General features: G+C 39.7%; 1 protein-coding gene across 2 annotated transcripts in view; it reads left to right on the forward strand.

Annotated features, from left to right (window-relative positions):
• The window catches only part of UBE2Q2 (ubiquitin conjugating enzyme E2 Q2), a 45401-nt gene that overhangs the window by 14210 nt on the left and 8365 nt on the right, over positions 1-22826 (forward strand). The window contains exons 2-7 of one of the 2 annotated variants that reach the window (XM_084214134.1): positions 1734-1838; positions 8374-8478; positions 10108-10164; positions 10368-10454; positions 12190-12330; positions 18594-18678. In XM_084214134.1, coding sequence (XP_084070260.1) covers positions 1734-1838; positions 8374-8478; positions 10108-10164; positions 10368-10454; positions 12190-12330; positions 18594-18678 — 580 coding nt within the window. The remainder of the gene's footprint in view (positions 1-1733; positions 1839-8373; positions 8479-10107; positions 10165-10367; positions 10455-12189; positions 12331-18593; positions 18679-22826) is intronic. The other variant, XM_084214133.1, reaches the window with a different exon arrangement.

Consider the following 22826-nt stretch of genomic DNA (forward strand, 5'->3'; position numbering starts at 1 on the left):
GAAGTTAAGAGAAAGGCAGTAGGGTAAACACTGCTGTCATGACTTTAGATTACACCAGCATTCCCATCAAGAAATACAAAGAGCAAGAGAAGTATAGTACAGTGTGCTTTGAAGTGAAGAAGAAAGATGTCTTTTCATAAAGATACTGGGAATATCATGTATTCTTTTAAGGAATTTTTAGCTGTGATTTAGAAAATAAATTATACGTAAACTTGAGGGGATTGAACTTGTTAAAAAATAAGTTTATGTAGAGGCTTCAGTTTACAGGTGGGATTTTAGACCTTGCTATCTAGAACTTCTCTGGAGTATGGTGTCAGTCTGTTTTGCCAAAGCTGATGCTCTTTAGTCATATGGCTTTGTTTGTGGGTTTCAGCACTTCTGATAGAAGCTCAGTTAGGAAATATGCTGTATTAAAAGCCAGTTCTGACATGCTTTCTTCATCTGTTTTTCTCATTTTCAAACCTTGTCTGTTAACTGTTGAAGAATGAAGTATAATTTATTGTCTCTGGAATGAGAAAGATGGATTTTTTTTCCCCTTTTCAACTGCAGTGAGGGAAATGAATGAAAATTCCCTCATTATTTTGTAAGACCCGAGGATACGAAGATAATATCTGGGTGATAAAACTGAGGTTCAGCAATTTGTCCTCAGCTACTAAAATTTAATTGGAAGGGTGAGAAGTGGAGAATGCCTTAAATAACTAAAGCAAAACAAGTAAAATCCACACACATCAATGACATGAAGGGACAATTACTGTTGAGTTGGAAACTACATGGTATTTTCCATTCTCACAATCTTACCAAATCTGTGTGAGGAGAAAAGTTTGGTTGGATTTTAGAATGTCTGAGCAAGAGCCAAGGGCTTTCTGTTTACCTTTCTGTAGCAGGAGTCTGCTGAGCACCTTTGGGAGGGCTGCATGCTGGGGTACCCATGAGCAGCTGTGGGTCACATCTCTTCCTTGGGTTCCACGTGCCCAAACCTTCGCTTGTTGGGGAAAACAGAGCACATTTGTAATCCTGTGAGCTTGTTTGGTGTCACCTGGCACCTGCCTGCCAGCTGTGGGACCCTGGATGGAATGGAGTTATGCTGTGAGCTCTCCTGGATTCAGGGTATTGCATGACAGATCTTCAACAGGGGTGGTACAAAGATAAAATGGCACATTTTATCTGTCATTAAACTCTGATCTACCAGTTAAACTGTCCTCCAGGACATTTAAGGTGCATTGCTTTTGGCTTAGGGTCAGGGCCTGAAGAGTTTCAATAATCCTGTTTGAGGAGGAAATCTAAAGACACAAAGTTTTATCACTTTCACAGCTTTTCTTTGCAGGAAGCTGTGTTTTTATGAAAAATCAGCATCAGTTTTATTCTTTGATATGTACTACATGTGATTCCATTTTTTGCTAATTATCACCCATACCACATTCTTAAATTTCTCCCTCCTGCCCTACCTGCCCCCAAGGTTTTAAGCATTTCAGCACTGTTTCTTATGTACATCCATCATCTGAGAGACAAAAATAGGTTGAAATACTAGAAGAACCAGTTGGCTGGATTTCTTTCCATTTCTTTTGCATTAGCTAAAAATGTGGTGTTAAAAGCTTCTGTGTTAGACATAGAGCAAGATTAAAGGTGATATTAACACTGTTATGAAATTTTGGGGGTAAATGATTTTTAAAGCTTTGGCATTTTTTTGCTTATTTGTTGGGTCTTGTGTTTTGTTTTTTGGTTTTTTTTAACAGGAATCTTACCCCTCTTCATCACCAATATGGTTTGTAGAATCAGATGACCCAAACCTGACTTCAGTCTTAGAGCGTTTAGAAGATATTAAGAAGAGCAATACTCTGGTGAGTGAAGTGTTTTGGTTATTTTGAACATTTACTTGGGACTGTGTGCTTACTTGACTTTGTCACATTAACAAGCAGGTCAGCTAGTTCAGTTTAAGGGTTATTTGGGGGATTTTATAAACACAACTTTCTCTTCCAAAGAAGCTGAACAGCCAAAAGTAATCCAAAAGATTTGAGGCAAGAAGGAAAAGATAACTTCTTTTCGAGAGTAAGCTTTTAAGTAAGGCTTCAGCCCCAATAATTAGTGTGATGTTTTCTGAAAATAATTAAACAGTGAAGTGGATGAAAATGTTAAAACTGCTGAATAAGACAGGTGTTGTAGAGTTTTCTTTGCACAGAAATCAATTGCAGAGGCAAAACTTTGTACTCTTGAGAATGTATATTCTCCAAACCATGTCTCTAATACCAAGAATTCTTGGTTTCTTTAATCCTTCTTTCAAAAGGAAGCTTGACCTGATAGCTTCTGGTTCATCAGAATGTTCTTAGGTACTGATTCATTTAAGCAGTGTTGTGACTTTGGACAATTGCTACTTAAAGGAAATCTTTGTATACAGATTCTGATGGCTGTTTTGTATTTCAGAAAACTCTCAAGCATTGTATCTTACTTAAATACCCTTTCATGTAGCAGTGGGAGCTCGGGGAAAGGCACATGAATATAAAAATTCATTTCCTAGTCTCTGTAGGAAACTGTCCTTGAATAGTGCTTTGAAATAAATTTCAGTACAAATGCAGTTTGTGCCTCAAAAAGGAGTATTGCAGCATACTGACCAACTCAGGTGATCCTTATTAATTATATTAACATTTTGTGTTTATTTTGGTGGACATGAATGCAATACATACTAGACAAATAAGAATACTGCTTATTGCATGGATTATGTGCTTAGTATTTGTCTGGTTTGGGAAAGATTTGGAATGTTCTTTCTGCAGAAAACCCACTACTTGTTATGTTTCCTGGGATAATGTTCATCTAGGATACCCAGCCTTACATAAGAATGTACAAGTGTCTTTTTCTGAAGATAGTTTGCATCTGAAGATAGGATGCATTTTTTGAAGATAGGATGCTCATTCTAGCAAAAATAATTAGGAAAGTAATAAAAGTGAGTCTTTGTGGGCCTTGCCATAATTAACAATTGTTAAGGGACATTAGGGCTTTTTTGCATTTTGTTGGATCTGATTGCACAACATGTACATCTCTATTTTTTACTTCAACCTATGATTTGACTGAACTACATTCAGAAGAATATTATAAATCTTAGTCTTCAAGTTTGCCTGGCAAGACGCAGTAGCATAAAATGTGGCCAAATGATCTTTTTGCTTAAAGCCACTTTTCAGAAGATTGTGCAGCTTGAAGCTGGTGTGGCTGATATTCAGCCTACAGGTTCTGAACAAGGTATTTCCTGTGTGCAGCTGCCTGCCAGGGGCTGGAGAGCTTGTTGTAAACATGCATGGGACTTGCTGTGCTGAATTGCACATGCACACAGACTGCTTATGGAGCTGGTAAGAAAACAGCTTCTGCTCTCAAGATTGTACTTGCCCATGTGAAGAAGCTGATGGGTTGATATAATAGACACCTGTGATGGCCCATTGGTTTCTCAGGAACCCGCCCTGCTTTGTGCCCTGCCAAGGTGAAGGCAGATGGGAGTGGTTGAGGAGACAAATACTTGTGCTACAAAATCTGATTTCTTTTTTTGCTCCAAAGACATAGCTTGTGACTTTTTAATTGTTTTTTTTTTTTCTCCTCCCTACAACTCTTTCCCATAGAACTTCCTCCCTTTCAATGGCATGGAGCATTCACACAGAGTTTTTGCAGCAAAGTAGGAAGGGATAGGGGAGTACTAATCTAAAGGCTTCTAATTTATCACAGTGTCATACAAATTCACTTTGTTTAATTTAGAATAATCTAAAATGTTTTGAACTAGCTTTCATTTAATTTACTGCAGGTTAGTGCCATGTTGCTCTGAACTCAGAGACTGGAGCAGTCAAATTTTGACTGGAAGAAGGCATAGGACTCTTCAGGAGCTCAGCTGTGCTAAAAGCAGTGCTAGCACATGTACCCTGGTTTAGCCTTTGGTATTTACTGCCCTTTCTACCTGCTTTGTAACATGGGACAGGTGTCAGCTGTTGGGAAACTGAAGAATATGCTCTTCAGGCATTAATGTTTGACATGTTGTCATTTGACATGGTAACACAAAAACTGGTTAATGGTGTTGAAATCGTACATGTGTTTCCTGGAAAAGCTTCTGTGAGTCTGAAACTGTGTTAGTTACCTTGCACCAGCATGTTGCTTTTACTATGAAAATTCGTTAAAGCACTAAAAATGTTGAAAGGTTATTAAGAATGTGATCAGCATGGATATCATCAGGTTTGGACAACTTAGCTGCTTGGTTTTCAATGTTGGGCAAGTTTCAGTCAGCAGATGAAGAGGCTACAGAGTTCTTTTAGCCCCTAGTGTCTCCTGAATTTCCTTCTGAAAATCAACCATGCTTTAGATTTCCTAAGTATGAAACTGCCATCTGCCTTCTAGTGGCTGTGCTATGCAAAAGAGAAATCTTACTGTGATTTCCCTTGTTCTGTTTAATATGATGGAAGTTACATGATGTGAGTCTGAAGCCTCAAACCTTATTTCATGAGATGTTAAGTATAACTCTACACTATTTGGAGCTTTGCTTTTCAAAGAGAACTAGGAAAATGGGCTGAAATTCAGAGATGCAGCTTTAATTCTCAGACTCTAGACCTTAAATTTGCATGAAAGATGTCAAAAGTAAGTACACAATTCTTGGCATAAGTATGTTTACAGCTTGGGTAAGCTGCTGTCTTGAAATACACTGCTTCTGTGCTAATATTTTAGATTAAGTCCCACATGGAGGCATTTCAGGGAAGAATGCTGTCTCTTGCAAACTCCCAGTGTGGCAGCAGCTATTTCTGCAGTGGGAGTTGAAGAGACAAAATGCAGGAATCAGCTTTGCTTTAGTCTGAAGCTGCCTGAAGCTGCTGAGTGTGGGGGAGGCCAGGCCAGGTACTGTCACTGGTACCTGATAGCCAAGTAGTGGCCACACTCAAAGTGGCAATTACTGCTTCCTCTGTTTCCATTTGTGGCCTTCTTCAGCACTTCCTCAGTGGTAGGCTAAGATTTATGCATTTATTTTTATATAGATGTTGTGGGTGTAGGTAGAGACACATAGAATTGTTAAGTCTTTCTATGCCTAAACTGTACTTCTTCAATTAATTTTTCTTTGTAATCAGGAAACAGGGTGTTTCACAGTGAGCCCAGCAGGATATTAATATCATCAAAGGTATCCTAAAATTGTTAATGCTTTCATACTACATTAGGAAGAGATCTTCATACATAAAAAAGCCTCCTAGTGTAGGCTGGGTTTCAGAAAAAAATGTTTTAAACTGTTTTCAGATGTGTAGGACATTAAGGTAGGAAACAAAATTCCAAGAGGTGTTTGTGTTCTAAACCAGCATTATGGTGTCCAAAAGAACCACCAACTTCTCAGAACTCCTGAAGCATTAAAAATTATAGAGGATGTGTATTCTAAGGGCGTTATTTTGTTATTAATTATAATCATTATAACAAATTTAGAAATGTGTTGTGTTTGGTCACTTGAGGGTTTCCCTTTTGCAGGCTGTTCACATCACTCCTTTACCCTGTGGGTTAGGGGTTCTGGCTGCTGTTTACTTTGTGTTCCAGGCAGTTTGTATTCCAGGGGGCTGCTGGTGTGCTGATAGCTCACTTCTCTTCAGTAGCCTCCAAGTGTGTGTGTTAAGCATTCATTTTACATTAGCCAAGCCTGTGAAGTTACCCTGGAAATACATTTAAATCATTAATACATGACAGAAATCTGCTCTCCCTTTTGATAGTCTGTGCATGTACATACCAACACATACCAAATCATGCCAGGCCCTGCTTAGAGCACAGGGCTGGATCAGATGTCTTCCAGACGTGACTTTCAGCTCCAATTACCCTGTGATTTTTCATACAGATGAACAGAGGATAAGGGATAACAGTCATGGTGATCCATGGCAGAAAGATCAATGGTATTAAATTCATTCCTGTGGAGGAAAAAGGTAGCAAAAAGGAAGAAGGGTGGAAGGGTTATACAGACAGGATCAGCTTCTTGCCCTGCCACCACCTTTGCAAATTGTAGACAGTCATTGCAAATAAAGCAGCTGATCTATAAAAATGAACTGCAGTATGAGTTGCTAACTAACCCTGCAATGCAGAATCCGGCCAAGGAAGGGGATCCCTGCTCTCAGCAGGTCTCTGCCTCCCCCTTCATGATGAAATGGTGCTTATGTGCTGAAGCACACAGAATTGATCTGCCACAAGGCTGATGAGCTGCCACAGAGTAGTGTGGTCTGTGGTGCAGTGGAAGTGAGAAGGTGAAGAGCTGCTGGAGGCCCTTGTCAGGCACAGGCTCAGCCCAGGCTCTGCCAGCACCTTGTTGTTTTGGGAGTGCTCCTGTTCCTTGCTTGTGGTGCTGTGCTTGGAAGCAAGGGAAGCTTACATTGTGCTAGGTCCTGGCTGCAAAAGTCCCTTCTGAATTCCAGTTCAGCTGACAGGACTATTTGTGGGGAGAAGGGGGAGTGAAGGAAGCAGGGCAGGAAGCAGTTCTTAACTCTCCAGTCCTTATTGTTTCTCTGTCAAGGCCCATCTAATATTGTATTCATATGCTTTTCCAAGGGTAGTGCTAGTTGACAAGCCCAATGGTGGCAGTCTTCCCTCACTGCTTAGATTTATTTTTGTATGATTCACAGAAGATTTAAACAAATTATTGGCTCTGTGAGAAAAATTGCAGCTCCTGGAATTGTATGGTTTATGCTCCAGCTCTCCATGAGGCAATGTTTGTGCAGAGAAAAAGTTTCTCAATAAAATGTATAGTAGTGCAACTTTAAGCATCTTGCACATACTGAAAATAATAGTTCTAAGACCTGTGATTCTATCTGACAACTAACTTTTTGATTGATTAACCTGATTCCTGTCTGCTAAAAGATTTCATGATGTTCTGGATACCTGGGAAGCTTCAAACAAGTGTAGAGTCTCAATGCTGATGAGGAACGTGATTGTTACAGAAGGGTTTTTGCCAAAACCTATCATGTCTCATGTATATACTCCTAAGAAATGTGGTGCTGGTGCCCCAGTCCTTTAGGTGATATCTGCTTTATTTTTGAGTTAGGTTGATTATCTGCTTTATTTTGGGGTTGGGTTGACTACCATGAATGATGCAGAAACAGCAGACTTGGTGTGATAGTGTCCTAATGCAGGCTGGTACCTCAGTTCATGGCCTCAGATGGATAAATAACATTCCTATGAAACACAGTGTGGAGTTCTGCTGTAGAAGGGAAAAGCACTGAAGCTTTCAGATAGCATAAGGGCAACATTTTCCTCTCACTGCTAGTGATTAGGGCTTGGAAATGAGCTCTTAACCCTGGAGAGACTGAATTTTTCACTTCCAGTGGGGTAAGGTGAGAGCATTTACACTGGCCAATAGCAAGGCTTTAGACAACTATTTTGGAGTGTGTCTGCAGAAATGACTGTCTTGCGTGCTGCCCTTGATGAGTGGCAGGATGAATTCTCCTTGGTTTTTGGAAGAAAAGCCCATAAACTGATATATAATTTCTGCAAGCTTCTTCTAGGTTAGTGTTTTGCAAATGATGAGATGTTGACTCTTTTACAAATGGATTTTGCAGTCCTTTTTTTGTTTTCCTGACATAGCTGTGCAAAGAGCTTGGAGAGGTAGGAAATGCAGTAGTATAGTCTTTCATGTCTTGCCCTTAGCTAGGAATCTGAGGCTCCCTAGAGAAAGTGAGGAGCTGTAGAAATCGCCTTCATTAGTGTGGTGATCAAAGAGCAAACTTAATTTTTGTTTCTGCAGAAGTCAATTTTTTTCTGCCTTACATTAGTGAGTGTGAGGTGGTGCATAGTTTGCAGTTACCAGAGCACATGCAGTGGAACAGGTTGGAAACACAAATCAGAGATAGTAACAGATTGTGCCTCACCCTGACACAAGATACAGCAAGCAGAGTGCCTGGGCTCCAGCTCAGAGCCTGCCTGGCTCCTGGGACTTGGACAGGGTTGGTCCTGCCTCTGCTGCCTCGCTGGTGTGCCCTGTGCAGGAATTCAGGGTATGGAAACCAGACTGTTCCTCCTTGGGTATTTAAGCTGGCAAATAGGAATGGGCCATTTTGTCTCATGGAATGTGACCATTTGCTTATTCCATAGTGATGTGTGGCTCAGACACCTATGCTTGGAATAGATGATGCTGTCAGACCAAGAATTGTTTTTCTGCTCATGGCTTTTTTCTTATACATAGGAAGACGAATGGGAGTCATTGCTAACTTGCCGTGTCCTTGAGTTTCTATTGTGGGGACTTTTCTACAAAGATTACAGAGGAAATTTTATTCCAGCTTTAGCAGATTTAAATGCTGTGCACTGACTTTAAGTTCAATATCAATGTGTGAAGAAAATTCTAAATATATTTCTCTGTGCTTTGGTTTAAAGGAACTTATCCATGTTTTTTGTTGTTTATAGCTTCTTCAGCAGCTGAAGCGATTAATATGTGACCTGTGCAGATTATATAATCTTCCTCAGCATCCAGATGTTGAAATGTTAGATCAGCCATTGCCAGCTGGACAGGTAAATCAAAAAGCTGTGTACACCTTCGTATGCCAGTAAAGGAGTTGGTTTTTTAACTCCAAGAAACAAGATAATGGGAAAGATTGAAACTTGTGTAAACCAGGGCTGAGATATGAAGCACTCTTGCATTACGGTGTCTTCAATCTGAATTTTGTTTGCAAAATCCATTTAATAATGGTGTGATAATATTGCACAATTCCCTTTGAAGTTTCTGTATCACTGAAAGGTGTGTATGTGACACCAGTGCTGTCAAGTTTAATTCCCTCCTAAACACTATTCAAGCCAATCTCTGTGCACTTGGAGTGCTTCCCAAACTTACTTTTTCTGAAATATTTGGCTCTTTGTTGAGGAGTATGTGTTTCACAGTGTGCACTTGGATGAACTACTGTTGATGTTTTCCTTCTTCAATCCCTTGCAGAGACATGGGATATCAAGGCCATATGTTACTTTGGGTAGGGAGGTGCCTTGCTTATTTATTGTGCGCTTGAAAAATTAAGAATTGTGAAGGCCTGAGGTGGGCTTCTTAACCAAAATATTTTGTATTGTGTTGAAAACAGAACTGGTAACTGACAGTAGCTGTTCTTTTCTGTTCTTTAAATAAGATTATGGGATCTTCTTTTGTTGGTACAAATTAAGATGTCATGATTGCTAAAATACTCCTTTAGAGTAACAGATGCTTTCCTGTGGTGACAGTACTATAGTAATAACAAATAACTTGCTTAATTTCTGGTCACATGCCAAATTGTAATCCTATAGGTCCCTTCTCTGAGCCACCCACTCAGCAGTGCACCTGTAAGGCAATGGGCTGTGCTGTTAGGCTGTAGCTGTGTGAAGGGTCTCACATGTGCTGTGAAGCTCAAAAATAAACTCATGAAAGGTTTCTTGGTCAGAAATGTCAGACAGTTTCAAGGGAAATAAGAGGGGCCTTAGTAACTCTGACCAAAGATTCATCTGGTCCCACATATTGTCTAGAGCAGTGTCATTACTCCTTTACCAAAGGAAGAGTGAGCAGAGGACAAGCATCTCAGAATGCTCCTGAGTATTTCTGCAGCTCAGATTTCCTGAGCTTGGAGTGGTATCCTGAAAGAGAAAGTCCATAAAAATTAGCTCACGTATTATTTTGATATTTCCTCAAACAGGCTAATAGCAATGGCTACATGAGGATACTAGTGGCTGCATGGAAGTTCCAGGTAGTGAGAAAAAGAATGCATTCAATTCTAGTGGTCTAAAGTTCATTGAGTTTTTTCTTTCTAGGGGTGTAGCATGTAGGTGGATTCTAGTCAGAGCCATGATCTGATTTCATGCTTAAGACATGGTGGGTTGTAACCCACTTGATGTGTTTGTTGCATTTGTCAGTGTCTCAGAATAGGATGTTCCTTATCTGAATTTAAAGCTTCTATTTACAACTTAATTGGAATTAATTGAGCCATTCTATTTGTTTTTACTTCGAAAAAGTCTCTTCACATATTCCAGGAAAGCATCTTTATACATCTTGCCCTTATCTGCAAAGGACTGAAGTTTGATATGTAACTTCTGCATTTGTTGCTTCTCTTTGAGAGTAGACTTGCTGATTTTGAAAGCAAGGAGCATATGCAAAATTTATGCAGAACTTTCATTGTTGTATTGCAGAATGGAACAACAGAAGAAGTTACATCAGAGGAGGAGGAAGAAGATGATATGGGTGAAGTATGTCTATATATGAGATTGTTGTCCTAATCTAGTAGAATTTTGTCATTTTGCTCTGCAATATCAGGCTAATAATTAAACCAAACTCTAACATGTAACCTCCCTGGAGTTCAACAGAAAAGATAATTAAAATTTGGATGTTTACCTGAATGTCAGCTTTCCCTTCAACCAGAAACCTAGTGAAATTTTCTTCTTAAACCTAGATCTCAGCTGGGAGGTACTTGGATACAGAGAATTGGACATCTGTTTGTGCTTTAGTCAAACAATACATAACATTGTGTGCCAAATCAGTAAGTTTTTGCATTGTTAACTCCTATTTCAAGCAGCATGTGAACTGGCTCTGATATAGTTGGAAGTGCCTCCCAAACTGAAGCAGACTTGCTAAGAGTAAATCAGTTTGCTGACTCATTAAATGGGTGAGCTAGTTTTGGACTGTAATAAGTTGAAGGGACTGGAAGGACATCAAAACAGACACACTAAACTTTTATGTCCATGTCTGGCAACCTGGTGCTCTCTTTTTAGTTGTCAGAATCACCCTTTTTGCTTGCATCTGCTACATGTTAGAATAGCTCCAAGATGCTTGCTTTCTACACCACTATAGACTGCCTTATTATAGTAGAACTGTTCTGACTGCTTCAGATTTAGATTTTTAATTAAGGTTTAGTAAGAATGAACAACTCTCTCTGAATAAATGATCTTCCTATAGAAAATATCTAAATGTTACCAAGTTCTTAATTTAATTTGTAGCAGCCTTTCTTATGCCATATTTAGCCTGATCCAGACTACATTTGCTGGTGTTTCTGTAAAGGTGCTCTGTCCCATGTCCTGCTGGCACAAGGCTCTGCTTGCAGACTGCTGGAGTAGCCTTTTGCATTCTGTTTGGGTTATTTTGTAAAAATAAAAGAAATGGTCTGCCATTATTTATCAGCTGTTAGGGGGCATCGTGTGTGGCAGTGATATCTGTAACCTGTAATCTAGTCCCAGTGCTAAATGGAGAATTAATTTTCAATTCCTCAGCTCTATCATTGGAGAAACATGAGCATTTTGAAGAATACTCAGTCTGAAGTCTGTTACAGCTGAAGGAAACAGTGTTGTCAAATGCACCAGCTGTATTTCTTGTTACATAGGACATCCTTGAATTTGGATTTTCCTGCCCTGCAAACTGAGGGTGCGTGGAGAGCAGCCCCAGGTGTGCCAGAGCTGTGCATACTGGAGTGGATCTGGTGGTTGTGTAACCACAGCCTGCTGGTGTGGCTGCTGCAATGCTTCCTTTTTCATGTCAGGCTGTTGACATGCTTCCCCTCCTCTCCACAGCCAGCGTTTGAATCACCTTCAGGCAATTGTCTGAAGTTCAGAGTGCTTCTCTGCCACAAAGATAAGCCCATCTCAGGATACAGAGTGGAGTCCTTCTAGTGCCTTTGTCTAGAACATGGAACCAAAGTGTTGGCTTGGGTGATCAGAATGCTTGACCACAGAATTTTGTTTTATATCCTGACTCCAAAATTACTGCATCTAATCTCTAGCTGAAATGTTAACCTTGAATAAAGTACACATAGTTTTCTAATATTTAACTTTCTTGAAGGGTTGCTGTAGCCCTGCCAGATAGGTTAATCCCAGTTTGTGAGAAGTGTAGTATAGTAGGATTCTAATTGCAAAAGGGCCTGCTTTTAGAAACATCTGTGAGCCACCCTACCTTGGGGTATTTTTGGATTCTCTAGTCCAGTTTGCTGCCTCCTTCAGTGAGCTAATTCTCTGCAGTCTTATCTTCTTGCAGAGGTAGTACTTGTTTCTGTGACCAGAAACATGTTGTGAATTTGGTTTCATTTGTGTTATGAAGGTTCCCTATACTTCCAGTGGTTATGTTGGCTGAGGGTGAAGTTAGAACAAAATAGAAATGGCATCCAGCAATCACATATCCATAGTGCTGTGCAGTATGTGACTGTATCTCACATGCCTTTGGAGAGGGTTTCATTGAATGAAGAGCACAGGACAGTTATTTACAATTAACTTCTCTCTCTCTCGTAGGACATTGAAGATCTGGATCACTATGATATGAAGGAGGAGGAACCAGTTGATGGGAAGAAATCTGAGGATGAAGGCATTGAAAAAGAGAACCTTGCAATCTTAGAAAAAATCAGAAAAAATCAAAGGCAAGATCACTTAAATGTGAGTTAATGATTCTATGCTTCTTCTTGCAATACTTCTGACTTCAAAACAGAGGTGGTTTTCAGCAAAGAAAGGTCACTGCTATACACCTAGACATAAATTAAACTGTAGCTGACTGTTTACTTACTCATCTCCAGAGGTATCCATGGGTTGTCCCTCTATTTCTTGCTTGGTGCCTTTGTTACAAGCATTAGTTCTCCTTGCAGAATCAGCAGAATGCCTCCAGGCTTTGAGCTTGACTTTTGTTACTGAACCCTTATTTAAGTAAAAAAACTAAAACCATAATTAAAATTGCCTGTGTTAAAAGTCATGGGGGACTTAAAGTACTTGGCAAACCTGTGCTTTAAATCCACTTTATGCATGAGTTTATTTTTTAGTAATAGCTGTGCCACCTGGAAATTACTGGAGGGTGGTGGATTGCTGTGCAGTTTTTTTATTGCCATGCATAAAGTAAAGAGCCTTCAGCAGCTCTGCAGCTTTGTTGTCAGTTTTCTGAGTGGTCTTACCTGCAGGCAGTTGTAGAAAAAGTGCTTGTTCTCCAGAGGCTTAGAAACATTCTGTCCCAGGTTCCAGAGAGGCTTCTTCTGCTCAGAGGTGCATGTAGGAGGGTGTGATGATGTCATACAACCTTAATTTTATTTACCCTGACTCCCAAAGAAATCAAAGCTTTTGTTTCATAGAGGCTTAGAATGTATAAAACATGAAATTTAATACTTGTGTTTATGATCTGCTTCATCCACAGGATTTTAAAATTAACACCTAAACCTGATTGACATTTCAGGGTTTAAAAGCAGGTAAACATAAGGTCCAAAACTGCTTTGGCTGTATAGTCAAGTCCTGTTTTGAGACTTGAGTAGCCATAAGCACAACAGTCGCTTACTGGTTTTGTGGAAACTTGAATGTTCACAGTTTGAGACAATGCCTTGTGAGGTTTTGTGTGTTTCTGTGTGTATAACTCAAACTCCTAATAGTAAGGAGTTTTTAATTGTGAAAGAAAATATAACCTCTTGCAGCCTGAAAGGCATGGCCTGCTTTACAATCATCTAAAATGTGGTAGAACAGAAAAAAGGGTTTTGTAATGTCAGCATTCTTCCTTGGTGCAGAAAGCCTCTTAAAGCTGCAGGTTTTCTTTTGGTATCTATTCTTTTCCAATGTGCCTTTCCTTTTGCTTTTTCCCTCCACATTAAGTGGGGCTGAAATGAACACTGCTGGTTTTCTGTTTGACAACAGCAGATTCAACTTACATAATAGCTGTTTCTCCTGCCAGGACTCTCTCGTTGGTGCTGGTGCATAAACAAGGTCAGCTGGGTGCAGGGAACAGGGTATTCAGCTGCTGCTGAGGAACTGTGGTATTTTTGTGGGTCACCAGAAATAGCTGTGCTGCTGAAATAATTTCTCCAAGGACTTGTGAGGGTTTACTCCTAGGTGCTGGAGAACCAAAAGCTGTAGCTGTGCTACTGACCTAGGAAAGAGCTAGCCCAGTAGCACTTGATAGGTCCTGCATGCTGCCAGAACAGGGGCTTCTGATAGAGTGTGGTAACCATGGGCTAAGAGCAGTTGTTTGCCAAGTGTCCTAACACAAAGCAAAATTTAAATCTGTACAGCCCTTACAACCCTTACTGGGTTTCTTAGAGGACACTATGAGCTTCACAAACCTCAGTGCAGTGGCTAAACTAATCTGGGTTTTTAGCTTTTTGGGATACTTTGTTTCCTCAGCAGAGGCCAGTAAAACAAGCCCCTGCCATTTACATGCTGCTTGTTGGAAAAGTGAATGTGCAGCATAATACAGGGCTTTGACTGGTGCCCAGTGCAGCCTGAAGACTTTTCATTTCCTTCCCATGTTCTTTGGGCCAGGTCCTCTCTCCCCTTGGCTGCAGATCATGCTCAAGGCTTGGTCATGGGAAAGCAGTGCATGCACTCCCATTGTCATTTATTCCTGATAGGTGAAAAACATATCTCTGCTTCTCAAGATGTTGTCATAGGAGTTTTTAGGGTTTATGTGTGTTGTACAAGTTAAGAATGTGTATGTACTAATTTTGTAAATGAGTTCTATCCTTGGCAGTATCCTTAATCCCATTCTTCTTGCTGGCATCAGGAAATAAATTTGGCTTTTGGTACAGTATGTAACTTGGAGCAAGAATTAATCCTCCTCTTAACATTGTAATAACTTTAAAGAACCACTTCCTTACCTGTGTTTAAAATAGGTCTTTGAACTGGAATCATTAACTTCAAATATTTAACAACTTGCTGCTGCTTGCTTTTCAGAGGTCTCTCCCCACATAGTCATTTCAGAGACTAATGCCTTTCATATTTAGATAATGCTATTAGCTTTTCTTGTTTCATGCTGAGGAGTTTAAGCACTTCCCTTTAGAAGTCTCCAATGTCTCTACTTTCATCTTCAGATTTTATGAAATCTGAGGTGTCATTTCTATTTTTAGCCTAATCCTTGAAGGAAGTATGAAACTAACTTCTAGGAATGATTTGTGCTTCTGCACAAATATGGAGAAAGTTTGGTAACAAATGGAGCTTATGTTCTTTGGCTCTTTTTGGATTACTTTAGATTTCAGTTTATTACCTTGGAGAAGTTTTCATGTTTTGTTTCAGCAGGTGATTTTTGGTCTTGTGACTGAATCTTCTGAAATGTGTTGAGCAGAGAGGTTTCCTGTAGCGTTCTGATGTGTTCACAGAAATTTTCTGATCAGACAGAAAACAATCAGATCTTTGGATAAAAAATTGCAGTGAACTGCACCTCCTATCCTCTGTAATGTGGGGGGAGAGCAGGCTGTGGGTGCAATTTGAGGGTTGGAAGGGGAAAAGAAACCCCTGATGTCTCTGTGGCCTCAGTATAGCAGGGCAATGGCAAGTGCTGGTCTGCACCACGAGGTTCCTGTTCCCAGCAGTGGCTCATCCTTGGGGGGAAGAGTTTGAGAGCAGCACAGGTTTGTAGGGGGGCATCTCACGAATATTTGTCATGTCCAGCAGTTTTGGCTGTGAGAATTCCTGCATCGGGTTTTTCAGTTATTTGCAGCTCTCAGCAGCTGGCAGGTTGTCAGCAGAGATGTTTGCCTCTTGTAGCAGGGATTTCTCCAGCTTACCTGCTCGTTGTTCTGGAGAGCCACAGCATAGTACAGGACAGGATGATTAGGTGAGACTTTGTGTGCCTGTTTGATTACTTATTAGGAAAAGAAAGTCCCTTGGGTCTGGTCCTGCAGCTCATTTAACTACTTCAGATGAAATGGCTCTGCCTTCCTGCTCTTGGCATCAGCCCCATGTGACAGATACCCATCAGGTCCCATGATTGACCACTTGTGTCTGAGGCAGTTGCAACTATAAATCTTACTGTCACAATTCAAGAAATGGGAACTTTATCTCCCTTGGAGTGTCAAGTCCCACTTTTCCAGAAGGATACTGTTATTTATATCTGGGTTCAGTCTTTGAAATTATAACTTGCGTGTAGTGAGTTATGGAAAAAGTTTTTAATTTTAGTATCACTGTAGTCAAAACTGACCTCAATGCTCTGTATCATGCAGGGGTGAGATGCAAGTTGTGCTCTCTTCTAAACTGCACTTTCCAGTGGCTCCAAAACCCAAAGTGACACCAGAATGAAGACGTGCTTCAGAGCAGTGGTGTTTGCCATTAGGCTTACCGTCAGGTTTAGCTGTTACCGTCCTCTTCAGGTTCCTCCTAGGGTAGTTCAGAGCACATAAAATAAGCCCCTGTGCTAAACTCCTTAAGTTAAGCTTGCTATCCTCTTTCTCCTGATTGTAGATAACTGGTTTACAGTCCATTGATTCTTTAGAGTAGCAAGTGTAACTATATTTAATGCTGCTATATAAGGAGTGAGCAGCCCAACCAGAAACTCCTGGGGGAAGAAGGGTGAAGGCAAAGACAAAGTGTGTTGAGGCTTGCTTACACACGCTACAGCTAACTCCTTTAATGCCACCTCATTTATCAGCAGTTATCATGGAAGTCAGGGGGATGTGGGTGTGTTAAGCTTTGGTTTTAAATGTCTCTAGTACAGAAAATGCTTAAATTTTCGTTTGTCAAGATGAACTTCCAACATTATGTATAGAAATTCAGTAGTTTAATTGGATGGAAATAGTGATGCAATGAGAGAGGCAATTTTCCACAGGATGTCTTTGACCATCCAACTTGTTCTTAAATTGCCTATATTGATAAGTTGACAATCTGTGGAAAGTTAAGAAAATTCCTTCTTTTAGTAAGAAATACAGTGGAAGGGACAAGGATCTGCACAGCTCTCCTCAGAAGAAAACCAAAGTCTTGACACTTGTCTATGAAATGGCTTTCCTCCAGACTCAACATATTGATGAGTCTCAATGCTCACAAAGAACAGCAACTATACAAAGAATGGTGGTTAACACTGCTGTGTTAACTGGTTAAGTGTAGTGCTTCCTTTTTTAGCTAATCTGTAAATAGTGGGCATAAATAGCAGTGATATGCAGATATTGCATATAAACAACCTTTTTCCATAAAATTTCATGTACTTGGTGTTTGAGAAATCCCTTTGTCTGATACTGCTCTATAGAGAGAAGCACAGTAAATGGAGAAATTACTTGTCTGAAGTCTTGGTTCTATGTAGCTTTTGTTTCAATCAGATGAAAGGAGTTGCCTGTTATTTACATGTTTAATTACATGGTTCATCCTTCATACCGGTCTGTTAAGAAAAACTAGTGGAATTTCAGAAATCTGCATAATTAAATCCAAAGGTGTATGAAAATGAATAGCCTTGAAAGAAAAGTGTACAGATTGTAATGTGAAGCTAAGTGTATTGTTACTGGATAATACTGGATGGAGAAGACAGAGGACTGTGTGGAGGCTTTACCATCAAATAACTCTTACTGATACTTTTTATTCAGGTTCTACAATTAAGACCTTGTAGAATATAAAACACCACTGTAGACTTCAGGCAGACAGGGAGGATGTTTTGGGTATTAGGTAATGGTCACAGCTGCTTCATATTCTTCCAGAAATACTTTTCTGACACTTGTATCCAAAAAGGCTATGTTTATAGGTGTTCAGTGTCTGGAAGGAAACTGAAAAAATAAGAATCTTTGAATTTTTTGATGGAGTAAAAAAGCAGCCTTATCAACTTACTTATTTAGTACTTGATACAGGCAGGCTGAATTATCTATCCTAGGTGGGTCTTTTTTATTTGGTGGTGGGGCAGTTTTATTTTTTGTCATGGTTTCTCCCCCCAGCCATGCTTCTGAGCTCCATGTTAGCCTGTATTCCAGTGGCAGTGACTGAAGAACAGGAGCAGGAGGGAACTGCAGAGGTCCAATGGAATAATCTACCTTTGGGAAACAGACTGATGGTGAAAGCCCAAGTGTCACAGGCTCAGGGTTTGGGGTGGTAACTACCTTAGCTCATTTAGAGTCCTTCTTCCTATTCTGTATTTTCAATCTTATCATGCTAACTTTTATCTTTGTTTTTCAAAACTCTTGAACCTAAAATGGTATTTTGAGTGGGATATATAAGCAGAGTAATCATGTAACAAATAAGAAAATTGGTTTGAGTTTCCTCTCACTTTGAGGTGCTGAGCAGTACAGAACTGAGCTCTAAAAGAACAGAAGAGATTTTGCCATAGTTGCATAAATCACAAGAACTATGACAAGTCACAAGAAATAATTTGTGTTTTAGGGTTTACATAACTTTGTCTTCCTCTGTGGGGATTATGATATTTTTTTTTTTCCACTCGGTTGCAATAAATATTGCTTTTGTTCCACATTTTCTAAATTCACTGCTTGGTCTTATTCCTCTGGAAGCTGCTGTTCTAGAGTGGATACTTACCAACTCCTGTACCTTTTTCAATGACCAAATAAAAATATACCTCTGAGAAAGCAATAAAACCTTATGTGTAAAAGCTTGCTCTTAGGATTAGGCTTACTTTTCTTTCCAGTGTATAAAAGCAGAATGTAAAAATAAATTTTTCACTCTGAGATGTACTGTTAGCCATCTTGGAAATTAAAATGCCAAAGATTTAGTGCCTTTACAGAAAAATACCTGTTGCACCTGGATTAAAAGTTTGTATCACCTATAGCATTTAGTAGAATATATTAATGTTCTTTAGCTGGAGGGCCTTGTTTCTTTGGAGTAGACTTTGCTCACTAGAATATTTAACTTTTCAGAAATCCAATTCTCATACAGAAATTAATATATGGTTAATGCCTTCTAGTTAGTAATGTAAAGCTGTTTGTAAATACTACTTTTCACTTATTTGGAGTCTTTTTTGTTTGTTTCAGGGTGCAGTCTCTGGGTCAGTTCAGGCTTCAGATCGACTTATGAAAGAACTCAGGGATATATATAGATCACAGAGTTTTAAAACAGGTAAATGCCTCAGATTTCCCTTTTAAAAATATACTTTAAATGAATTCTCTTGGGAAATACTTGCTGCTAACTTCTCTGTGTTTTGTTGTCCTGTGTTTGTATATACGTGCATGTTTGTGTGTGCACTCATGTAAAAATACATAGATACACTGTATATACTCTTATTACATAAAGTAGTTTATTTGTGGAGAAAAGTCAGAACATGTATTCCTTGCAAGAATGATGTGAATTACAGTGGAAAACAAGCTTGTATTTTAAATTAGTTTGAGTAATGACCAGTGATTATCGTGATGTAATGGATGGCTGTTTCATTTTTTCCTTATGGGAGCTGTAGCTAAAGTAGCTCAGCAAAGGATTCAGCATATTGAATCATCTGAGTGTTACTGTATGAGAAATAGAAATTACATGGATTTTGGGCAAGTTGTATTCCTCTAGGTCTGCCAAATAGACAACTCCATCACTGCAGCCAGGTGTCAGACCCTGGTGCAGGCTAGGGTGAGAACAGGAGGAATGCCTAATTAGGGAGTCATTATAAACTTAAATAAGTTTTCACTTTTCTGGACTTCTGCCCATATTTATTTCTAGTGGACTTAAACCTCACTTGGCAATGCCATTTTAATCATGTGTAAAAGGACAGAGGTGAAGAGACAATAGGTTCCTGTTTTGATTTGTCATATTTAGCTTTTGGATCAATTGTTTCATGTGTGGAAGTGCTGGGGACAGTGCTAAAATGTCTGGGGTATAAATTTGATGAGGTGACCTGGTGTTGATCTAATGCAGCCTCCTTCTTTTAGCTTTGTTGTAGCTGAGTGCTTGCCAGCCTGCCCCAGTCACTACTCTCTGGGAAGGAATGGGTTAGTGGCTCTGGGGAAGAGCTGGAAGCAGATCTCTGTGAAGTCATGGGGGATGCTTTACTGCCCGGTTTTGACCTTGAGGGTTTGTTTGGTGATCAGAGCGAAGGCTGGCTATAGCAAACCAGACTGTAGAGAGTGCTGTGGGGTGCTCAGTCATGTGGAGGTACCACTGGAGTCAGCCTGGGCCCCTGGCTAGCTGTGGTTTGAGAGGAGGGTTTAGGCTCTCTAATAATGCCATTTTTGCCTTTAGAGAAACAAGTCTGAGCGAGTTGCAAAAGACTGATCCTGAGGTAGGAAAGCGTACTCTGAATTATGAGAGGGCAAATCTTGCTAAACTTTACAGAAAGATGAGGTTTTAAAGGGTGAGTGCAGTAACTTAGAGCTATTGGCTTTGGAAATATGTAAAAGCACTGCAGCTGGATGCCTCATGTTGATCTCTGAGACATGGTAAAGAAGTAGTGTCAAGTGGAGGTTGACGCTACAAAGATGATGGCAATTCTGCTTTGAAACACCGTCCTACTGACACATTTATTACATCTTGCCACTAAATTGATGCTGTTTGTTATAAAACTTGCTTGGATTCATTCCTTACGGTTTCATTTATTCTTCGACCTTGAGTAAATTTATGTTCTTGGTTCTTTTCCTTTGCACAAAACTCCTGCTTTCATGGCCTAGTTCTGCCTTTTGTTAGGTAACTGTCACCATGTGCCCAGGCTGTGGCAGGCAATTGGCTTTTTTAATGTCATTTTTGTTGCCCCATGGTCCATTTTACCCTAAATTTAATTTCTTCCTACTAATGCACAAAGGGAACCATTGTGAAACTCCCAGGTTCTTGTAACTGTTGAAGGTAATTTAATGCTGTTTTCATTTCTTTGTAAGGCAAGCCAGAAAGGCTAAGGCAGATTTTTAGTTGGGTAAGGATCACTTTATTTAGTTTTCATGAGGTTACATGTTTTTAGGACTGACTGTAGAGCACTGGGAGTTCTGAAGTGAATAATACTTGTTGCAATAGTATTTTATTTTTTTTTTCTCTTGGACTGTTTTATAAAAAAGTACTATTAAAAGACAGTGGCTTCAACTCCAGATGTACATTCAAGGTAGTATCTATTTTAGAAATTAATTTCCTTTATCAAATAAAGCAATGCTGCTGGAGTTCAAGCAAAAGATTACAAACTTTCTCTCAACAGCACAGTTGCTTATCTACCTGGGAAATCTAGGGGAAGAATTGCCCTTAAAGAAACAGAAAATAATTTTCTTATGAGCTGACAGAAACAAAAAATACTCTAGAAAATTAGGATACTGTTGTGAATTAGTTTAATTAGCCTGTTCAGATAATGGGAGCCACAAGTCCTGTAAAACAAGATTATCTCATTTCCACATATCAGATGGAGATTCACAAACGATTTAATGTCATTTAAGGGATTGGGAAAGGAGGGCAAGAAACAAAGAATTTGGGGACATTAAATGAAATCTTTTCTGTTCATATCTTTAACATCTGTTTTATTCAGATATAGTTCACATGGACTTCAATTCCCTGTTTTTATCCAAAGACTGTGTGGGATTTACTTTTTGTTATAGTAATGTTGCCCTAAGTAAGATGTTGCCTCTGTTTTGAAAAGAATTGTTTTTCTTTCTGCATTTCAATGTCTTACTTCTTTGCTTGCTTCACGGTTCTGTGGGTTTCTTTTTACTTGATCACGTCTTCTATTTGATCACCTTTGAGTAATAAAAACCCCACCCCACCTAGTATTTAAGCAAGAGGAACCTACCTGGATTCCTTTCCTAAATTAAGGACTTCTCCTTAATTTAAAACTGCTGTTAGTAAGTTAAATTATTTTTGACAGGAACCTTTTTCCTCTCACTGTCAAAATTACAAGAAAAGCACATAAATTACTTCCAAATAGCATCCCCTTGATTATTCAGAAAACCCCAAACAACACCTTCCCTCAGCTTTGGATGGTGTTGTTAAATAGTTTCTGTATCAAGGCCTGGAGCCCCCTTGCTGCTGCTTGGCAGATGCTGTTTGGTTCAGAGCTTGGAGGCTGCTGGAGTGCCTTGTGCTGGTGTTAAGGCTCAGCCCTGAGCAGAGCCTGTCTCTCTGCAGAACCCTCCTGCAGCTTCTGGCTTAGCTGCAGTCCAGCTCTTGGGGGTACAGCTCTTCCTTTGGGGGAGCTGGCAGAGTGTCTGGGCCTTGGAGCTGGACTGGCACAGGAACTGTGGCTAACAGCAGCAGGAGGCTCAGCATGATGGGAGGAGTGCAGGAGTGAGGCTGAAGGCTTAGGGAGTGAACAAAGGGATGGAAGTTCTCTTGTGATCTTCCATTGTTTAGCACAGTGTCAGGAGCCTTACTGTAACTTACTGCCTTCTCTGTAATAAGTATTGTTTGCTTCCACTTGGAGGCAGGTGGAAGAAAATATGCTGGATACAACAATGGAATAGATATGTCATTAATGGGAGTTGACAACAAGCAGAGTTCTAAATGTCAACTCTTTTGTTATTGCATCAGAGCAGTACAAATTGAAATTCTTACAGTTTGTGACTTACACCAAGGTCAGTTCAGAAAATAGTGTCCTTGGATCTGGGGAATTGGAAAAAGTCCTTAATAGCTCCTTTGGTTGTTCCTCAAACACAGATGTCATTTCTCTGAAGTAGCTACTGATTAAAAGGTACATGAATAGCACAGTGAGTATGTGTTCAGGCCTACATTGTTATTCTAGACATAGAAAAATTAGAAATTGCGCTCTTGGCTGCAGTACCCACTTGTTAGTGGCACTAAGAAAGGAGAAGCAAGCATGGCTGCTTTAACTTGTATGCCAAGTTTTGAAATGCTTTAGAAATAATGGTGTCTGGACAGCTAGAAATGTCATGTGTACTCCAAGTACTAATGCTGATAAGCTTCAGCTGTAAGATTGTTTTTATGCTAGAATAATAAAACTCAGAAATTAATATCCTCCGTTCCTTGGGAAGAATGTGGTGACTGCGTTCTGGTGGTTGGTATTGCTTTCAGAAATCCTAGGCAAGTTCCTGATTTGTATATGGCTTCCAAATAATTAGGTCAGCGACAAGGATGCAGTTAAATATTAGGCCAGGTAACAAGTTTAATAATAGTGGGTTAGTCTATATGTGTGGATATTGTGTGAAAGAGGAAGTTTAATTTCTGTACATGACTGATACCATGCTCTAAATTTTGTTGGGTGGTTAAAGATTTATTGCTTTTTCCAGAGCTGCTTGTGAATTTATGCAGAGAGGAAGCTTTGAATATACAAGAAAATGGCAGATAATTTCCATCCTCCC

Source organism: Fringilla coelebs, assembly GCF_963513975.1.
Source record: "Fringilla coelebs genome assembly, chromosome: 12".
NCBI classification, from domain to species: Eukaryota; Metazoa; Chordata; class Aves; order Passeriformes; family Fringillidae; genus Fringilla; species Fringilla coelebs.